The sequence below is a fragment of the Perognathus longimembris genome, chromosome 17 (genome assembly GCF_023159225.1).
Source record: "Perognathus longimembris pacificus isolate PPM17 chromosome 17, ASM2315922v1, whole genome shotgun sequence".
Lineage (NCBI taxonomy): Eukaryota > Metazoa > Chordata > Mammalia > Rodentia > Heteromyidae > Perognathus > Perognathus longimembris.
This window is the reverse complement of record NC_063177.1, coordinates 33665793-33674021: the sequence shown is the minus strand read 5'-3', so window position 1 is coordinate 33674021 and position 8229 is coordinate 33665793. Positions and strand designations below refer to the sequence as shown.

The window sequence follows — 8229 nt, the reverse complement described above, 5'->3', positions numbered from 1 at the left end:
CTGCCCACTTTCCAAATAGGCTTCCTCTCCACCTTCATCCTTAGTCCCCACCCATTATAGATTGGTGCCCTATGGCCTCTTTTCCCCTCCCCCTGGCCAGATGAATGGCCCAGCCTGCCCAGGGAATGACAGATGTATAATGAGGGCATCAGACACAAGGTGGTAGCACTAGGCACTCTTACCTGGTGCCACCTGGTGTCGCTCGCAGAGGGACCAAGCCAGGGAAGGACATCCACATTCATGGACACCTGCAGACAGGTGTACTGTACAACCCCCTGGTGGAGGAAATGGGCTCAATGAAGACCCAAGGAAGGGCATGTAGATAGGGAAGTTCACTGATCCCTGCCTAAGCTCAATGGATGAAGGACAAGTCCCAGATAGTGGTGGGACTCAAAGGGGACTTTACTGTCATCACAGCCTTACTTGTGGACTAGCATCCTCCTCCAGGACAGGGCAAGTTGGAGGAAGGAGGCAAGGGCTCCAGTCAACTCCAGGAGGAGATTCTACTTAGAGCTCTGAAACTCTATGGGTCTTAATCCTAGTGTAGATGTGGGAGCTGCTGGCTGTGGACCACAGAGATTGTTAATTCTTTCTTGGAAAACTTCAGAACCAAGTTAGGCATACCTAGAATCCTAGCACCCTGAAGCCTGGAGGCTGAAACCGGGGGACCTCAAGTTCAAGGCCAGCCTATATGATAATGAGACTGTGTTTAAGAAGGAAGGAAGAAAAAAAGGAAAGGAGGAAGGGAAGAAGGAAGAAAAAGAAAGAAGGAAGGAAGAAAGGAAGAAGAGAAAAGAAAGAGAAAGGAAGAAAGACTCTTGAACTGTGTATAGCATTCAAGCTCTTGCATGAACACCAATCAGATGAGGCAGCCTTGCCAAGGCCATGAGGAGACCAGGAAAATCTTCCAGGCTGTATATAGAGGAAACAGGTCCCTCTGCTTGGAAAGAAAGGCAGTGAGCTGGAGAGGGCTTTGCTTTTCCCATGCCATCCCTCCTGTCAGCTCCAACCTGACCCCCACCCCGGCAGCATTCCCTGTGCCCAGGTTTTCCTGTCCCCCGGGCTCTGCTTTCTCTCTTGCTGTCATGCCTGTCATCCCTGCCATTGCCTTGCCAGGATCTCCCTAGTGCTGGCTCCCTGGCAAGATACAACACACAGTGTGGGTATGTGGGGCTCCATTCTGGAGCCACACAGTCCAGCAGAAAGGGAGGAGGGAGCCAGATCTCAACACACCACAAGCTCAACCCACCATGCCCCTCTCGGCAGAAGCTTCTTGGCTCGAAAACTCAAAAGCAGAGCAGGCAGATTCTGCTGCTGAGACTGCATTAATACCACAGTGACCTCATTGCCTGTGGTCTTATCTTAGGAAGTAGGGTTCTGAATTAGTCAGTCAACAAACACATCTTGAAGACTAATTTGTCTGGACACTATCCTTGGTGCTGAGGTACCATGCTAAGCAAAATTCTGTCCCTATCCTTAAGGTGCCAACTGTGCCTCTGGGAGAGGCAGGAAAGACAACCAGCTATGACAATACAGTTAGGGGGTGTTTGGAGAAAGGAAAGGTAGTCCAGGGTTGGGGTGAGCGAAGTCTAACGAAGGCTTCCAAGGGGACATAGGTCTTGAGTGAAATCTTGTTTTTTAAATGCTACTATAAATGTGGACAGAGGGGTTACAGCTACATAAGTCAGGTAAAGAGTACATTTCTTTTTGGACAATGTCACACCTTCCTTTGTTCTCCCCCAGTTTTTCCCCACCATCCCACCCACAAGTTGTATAGTTCATTTTCCACATAGTGTCTAGTGAGTATACTACTGTCGCATTTGTTCTTTTTCTTTATTTTTCCCAGTCCTAGGGCTTGAACTCAGGGCCTGGGTGCCATCCCTGAGGTTCTTATGCTCAGGGCTAGCACTCTACCACTTGAGCCACAGCACCACTTCTGACTTTTTCTGTTTATGTGGTCCTAAGGAACTGAACCCAGGGCTTCATGCATGCTAGGCAAGCACTCTACCACTAAACTGCATTCCCAGCCCCGTGTTCATACTTTGTCCCTCAATTTCTGAGCTTGAGAGAAATCTTGAAGGGTAGTCACCAGGTGCAGGATGGGATATAGGATATGGAAAAGTCTGCTAGTCTGGCAGTGAGCTGGAGACAGTGAGCCAGGGTCAAGGTTCCAGGCAGTGCATCCTGTCCAAGACGCTACCTGGACAGCCAATGTCCAGAGACAGAGGCTTGCCCTGCCATACCAGGAGTTCTGTGACTTGGGCAAGCTATATAAGATATCTCAAGGACTGGATGTTTTGCTCTGAAGAAAAGAACAACAGAGACAATCACATCCTGAAGATATAGTCTTTTTTTTTTTTTTTTTGCCAGTCCTGGGGCTTGGACTCAGGGCCTGAGCACTGTCCCTGGCTTCTGTTTGCTCAAGGCTAACACTCTGCCACTTGAGCCACAGCACCACTTCTGGCCATTTTCTGTATATGTGGTGCTGGGGAATTGAACCCAGGGCCTCATGAATACGAGGCAGGCACTCTAGCCACTAGGCCATATCCCCAGCCCCTGAAGATATAGTCTTAATTCTTTTTTTTTTTCCCAATCCTGAGGCTTGGGGCTCAGAGCCTGAGCACTGTCCCTGGCTTCCTTTTGCTCAAGGCTAGAGCATTCTAGCTCTTAAGCCACAATGTAACTTCTGGCTTTTTCTATATATGTGGTACTGGGGAATTGAACCCAGGACTTCATGTATGTGAGGCAAGCACTCTACCACTAAGCCATATTACCAGCCCACAGTCTTAATCATGCAAGGGCTATATGAAAGGGGCAATGGTCTGTGAGTGGCTGGGAGAGAGAGCCTTCAAGGCCTCCAAAAAGATAAAGGCTTTTTTCTCTAGTTCTTGCTTCCAAGATGACAAAGACAAAGGAAAAACAAAAAGAATAATTGTGCCCCAAAGTGCCTTGGCCACATGCAGTCTTGTTGCTGTACAAACTGTGTTCAGTGTTCCCAAGGACAAGGCCATTAAGAAATTCATCATTCAAGGCTTGGAAGGTGGCTTAGTAGTAGAGTGCTTGCCTAGCATGCATGAAGCCCTGGGTTTGATTCCTCAGTTCCACGTCAACAGAAAAGGCCAGAAGTGGTGCTGTGGCTCAAGTGGTAGAGCACAGAGAAGCTTAGGGACAGTGCCCAGGTCCTGAGTTCATGCCCCAGGACTGGCAAAAAAAAAAGAAAGAAAGAAAGAAAGAGAGTGAGAGAGAGAGAGAGAGAGAGGAAGGAAGGAAGGAAGGGAGAAAGAAAGAGAGAGAGAAAGAAAGAAAGAAAGAAAAAAAAAAAAAAAGAGGGGCTGGGGATATGGCCTAGTGGCAAGAGTGCCTGCCTCGGATACACGAGGCCCTAGGTTCGATTCCCCAGCACCACATATACAGAAAACGGCCAGAAGCGGCGCTGTGGCTCAAGCGGCAGAGTGCTAGCCTTGAGCAGGAAGAAGCCAGGGACAGTGCTCAGGCCCTGAGTCCAAGGCCCAGGACTGGCAAAAAAAAAAAAAGAAAGAAAGGAAGGAAGGAAGGAAGGAAGGAAGGAAGGAAGGAAGGAAGGAAGGAAGGAAGGAAGGAAGGAAGGAAGGAAGGAAGGAAGGAAGGAAGGAAGGAAAGAGAGAAAGAAATTTGTCATTCAAACTGGTTGCCAGTGACTTGCACCTGTAATCCTAGATATTCAGGAGGCTGAGATCTGAGTATCACAGTTCTAAGCCAGCCCAGACAGGAAAGCCTGTGAGAGTTTTACCTCCAATTAACCACCAGAAAGCTGGAAGTAGAGCTGTGGCTCAAAGTGGTAGAGCACTAACCTTGAATGAAAAAGCTCAGGGAGGGGCTGGGAATATGGCCTAGTGACAAGAGTGCTTGCCTTCTACACATGAAGCTCTCGGTTCGATTCCCCAGCACCACATATATGGAAAACGGCCAGAAGGGGCGCGGTGGCTCAGGTGGCAGAGTGCTGGCCTTGAGCGGGAAGAAGCCAGGGACAGTGCTCAGGCCCTGAGTCCAAGACCCAGGACTGGCAAAACAAAACAAAACAAAAAAAAGAAAAAGCTCAGGGACAGTGCCCAGGCCCCCAGTTCAAGCCCCATAACCACCACCACCAAAAACAAAAAAAAGCCAACTGAGAGTATGAAGTCCCTGAGTTCAAACTCCAGTACTGGCACAAAATAAAAACACAGTGGGGGCTGTAACTGTCAGGGTCATTTTCAGATAAGTGTCTTTGATGCTGGCCTGCTTCTCAATCTCTGAGAAGCTGCATTACTGTGTGAGCTATAGCATATACAGTAAGGAGGTCAGAATGAATCTCATGGAGCTAGAAGGACTAGGCATCCCCACCCTGATTCAGCCCTGCTGGTGCTGCCCTATGACCTCCATCAAAGCCCATGGTAGGGGCTGGGAATATGGCCTAGTGGTAAAGTGCTCACCTCATATACATGAAGCCCTGGGTTCAATTCCTCAGCATCATATATACAGAAGAAGCCGGAAGTGGCACTGTGGCTCAAGTGGCAGAGTGCTAGCCTTGAGCAAAAAAGAAGACAGGGACAGTGCTCAGGCCCTGAGTTCAAGCCTCAGGACTGGCAAAAAAAAACACAAAAACAAAACAAAGCCCATTGTAGGGGCTGAGTCCCCAAGGACTGAAGAAAAATTGCCCTCTGGGAAAATGAAATAAAATGGAAATTATATTTGGGAATTAAAAACTAAGAGAAAGAGAGAGAAGACAAGGGGAGATGAAGATTGCCAAGAGCTCACACCTTGAACTACTATCCTGTATTGCAGCCCAATGGCAAGATGTAAAGGCTTGAGTCTCTTTGCAGAAGCCAGACCCAAACTTGTCTCCAATCAGAGTTCTAATTAGTGGATTGCATGGCTGATCCTAGAACTAGAAAGTTCCCGCATCTGGCTGTCTCAGAAAAGGGGTCTTCTTAAGGAGCATAGCACTTGGGAGGGCCCCCAAAAGGAGGGCTCCTAGATAGTTCCATTTGGTGCTTTTGGCCTCAAAGCCAAAGGGAAGGAATGGGAAAGGATGGAGGGCGGAACAGTGTTGGTGGGTAGACCAAGGTAAAGACAGAGGGCAGGAAGGGCTGAGAAATTGACCATAGCCAGCACAATGCTGCAAGGGAGGAGTTGCAGCAGCTCCAACCATAGAAGCTTGAAATACCCAGACTGGAAAGAAGCTTAGATAACACCTTGTTCATGCTGCTGAAGAAACTGAGTTGCGGAGACATCAAGGAGTTTCTTGAGGTCACCCAGCATACAAAGATAGTGCCTACATTAGGGCACAGAGTGGAGGTAAATCAGTTGGTCTCTGCCCTTAAGGACCTTTCAAACTGGAAGAGAAGGCTGACTCTTCACAGTTAAATATAACCCAAGGCATACTGGGATGAGATGTGAAAACTCCATAAAGTCTTTTGCCCAGAAATGTGGGTAAGGAGGCAGACCGTGTGGGTGAATGGAGACAAAAGGATAGATGGACAGAAAGCCCAGTAGAGGAGTAGAGGTCCTCAGTTCACCTGCCTGGAAGGTGAGGGGAAGTCTTGTTCACCCTCTCCCACTCACCCCACCCATGCTGTCTCTGTTCTGATAGATCATAAGCCATAGACTTTCCCTCTGGTATCTTCCTGCCTGCCCAGAGGAAGTTGGCTGATCACTTGTGTATCTTGCTGGCTCTTTCCCATTGCTCCTTCCTTGTCCCTTGTCTCAGGACAAGGAAACTCCTTATCCTGAGAACAATGCCAGGAGAAGGAGCACCAGATGAACCTGGACAGAGCTTGCAAGTAAGGTCAGAGGAGAGAGGGGGCAGATGAAGAGTTGCTTAGGAGAATTCCTTCTCAACTACAGAAAGGGGTGTTGTATTCTGGGACCCAGTTAGGGGGAAAAAAATGTGCCCTGAGGAGTAAGAGATGGAAAGATCCCAGCACAGCCAACTCAGGAACAGCAGAAGGCCACTGACCACCAAACCCATTTTACAGATGGAGAATGTGAGTCTCACCCTTATGAAGAGAGTGCTAATTTAGGGCTCTTTCTCCTGTTTCCTCCTGTCTATCTGCCACCCTAGCCAGACTGAAGAGGAAGAAATGAAGACATATTGGATGTCTACTGAGTGTGCCAAGCAATAGGCTGTATCTATTTTCCTTACCAAATCTTTAGGAATCTCAAACATGAAGGCACAGAGAGGCACTAGAGAGACTTGGAAAAGATCAGGAGCCACTGAACCTCAGAAGACAGTAATTTAAGACTACAGGAGGCTACCTTCTGCCAGGTGCTAGGACTTCCCCCATGTTCTGGGCTTATTTTGTTGTTGTTGTTTGCTTGTATTTGGTTGGTCATGGGGCTTGAACTGGCAGCCTGGTTGCTGTTGCTGAGCTCTTTCGCTCAAGGCTAGCACTCTACCACTTTAAGCCACAGTGCAACTTCCCATTTGCTGTAGTTACTTGGAAATAAGAATCTCATGGACTTTTCTATTCAGGCTGGCTTTGAACTGTGATCCTCAGATCTCAGCCTTCTGAGTAGCTAGGATTACCAGTGTGAGCTAGCAGCCCTAGCTCCATATTCTGTTTTGTTCTGTTCTCTCTCTCTCTCTCTCTCTCTTTCACACACTACACACACACACACACACACACACACACACACACCACACACTCACAATCGGTTGTCTGTAGTAATATGGGAAGACCTACATTGTCCAGGTCACAAGCTCTTCTCATTTTACAAATGAGGAAACAAGTTCAGAGATAACTGTGACCTTATAAAGATTTTTTTTTTCACAAATGCAGAATTGCTCAAGCCTCTCCATGTCTTCCAGACATGTGGGTCCCCACTGGAGTGTTGTGATCCCTCCTCTGAGTCAGACTTCAAGCCTATCAGCCCCCTGATCTAATGGAGCACCTCTGGGGTGCTGTCCAGGAAGATACTAAAAGAGAATAACACTGTGTCAACGACACCACCCTGCAGCCCCAAAGCTCTTCCCAGCGCTGTTTCACTGAAGGATTGTTGTAACCTGTTGGGGCAGGACAACCAGACCCAGAGAGCCCGGGAATAGGGCAAGCCGGGGCGGGCCAGGGCGGAGTGCCAAGTCGGAGGCGGCTCCCAGCTCCAGCTCTGCCAGGACGTTAGCCTTTCTGCTCGCTGCGCCTCCGGCATGGACACCCTGTGCAGCTCGGGGGAGATCGGCTCCAAGTTCTGGGTAAGGCGCAGGGGCTCAGGGACAGCTGTTTCGGGGCTAGAATCAACCAAGATTGCCTGGTCCCCTTCGCCAGCCTTGCCCACAAGCATTCCCTGAGGGAGCTTGTGCCAGGTCCAGCCTTGATGTGGCCTGGGAGCCCAGGAGGAGGCCATGGGGACACTGGCTTCTAGCAGAGCTTCCTGAAGCATCCCATGCTGGAGACCTGCCGTGTTGTGCCCCTCTCTACACCATAGAGGGGCTCTGGCTAGCAGGCATGAGGATCCTGGCTGGCAGCAAGTGTATACTTGAGGAATCAGGAAGTGTCCCCACTTTGTCTGCTCTCTCACCTCTGTATCTGTGGGACTGGCTCCCCAGGGGCAAAAGAAGCATTTGGCCATCAGCTGGGTTCCACTGACTTGTGGCTTGGTTATCTGCCTTGCACCCTTGTCCTGAGACATCCCCACAGGGCATCCAGAGCCCAGAGACTTTGAAGACTGACCCCATAGGGCCCCAGGAAATTTCTGGCATCTTTTCTTTGGGCAAGAGGCAGCTGAATGACAGTCTCCTAAGGCATCCTGGACTTAGGAGAGAGAGGCAGACCCTGCCTGGAAACAGGCCCACACAGATACATGGTGTCAGGATTCCCATAATCCATCCCTCTCTCACAGATAGAAAACCAGAAAGAGCCAGAGAAGAAGGAGCTTGCCTAAACGCATCCAGCTCCATAAAGTTAGAGCTGGGATTAAAAAATAAATAAATAAACATACAAAAGCGGACCTTTTGTGCTAGAGTGGTAGATACATGCTTAGCAGTGGGAGGCCCTGGGTTCCATTCTCCAGCAGCACATACAGATGCTGCACACACACACACACACACACACACACACATACACACACGTGCACAGACACTTTACTACATACACACAGAATAGGCTTCTTGTGATGCTCATCAAATTGGGTACACTAAGTGTACATAGCCTAAACGAGATGTGGTCTCCATTTCACAGAGCTGAAATTAAAAGGACTCCCCCCACCCCCAATTGC

General features: G+C 49.1%; 1 protein-coding gene across 1 annotated transcript in view; it reads left to right on the top strand.

Annotated features, from left to right (window-relative positions):
• The first annotated feature begins 7125 nt into the window (after window positions 1-7125).
• The window catches only part of Abcc3 (ATP binding cassette subfamily C member 3), a 46266-nt gene continuing 45162 nt past the window's right edge, over window positions 7126-8229 (top strand). Inside the window, exon 1 of the mRNA XM_048366831.1 lies at window positions 7126-7207. Coding sequence (XP_048222788.1) covers window positions 7163-7207 — 45 coding nt within the window. The 5' untranslated portion in view covers window positions 7126-7162. The remainder of the gene's footprint in view (window positions 7208-8229) is intronic.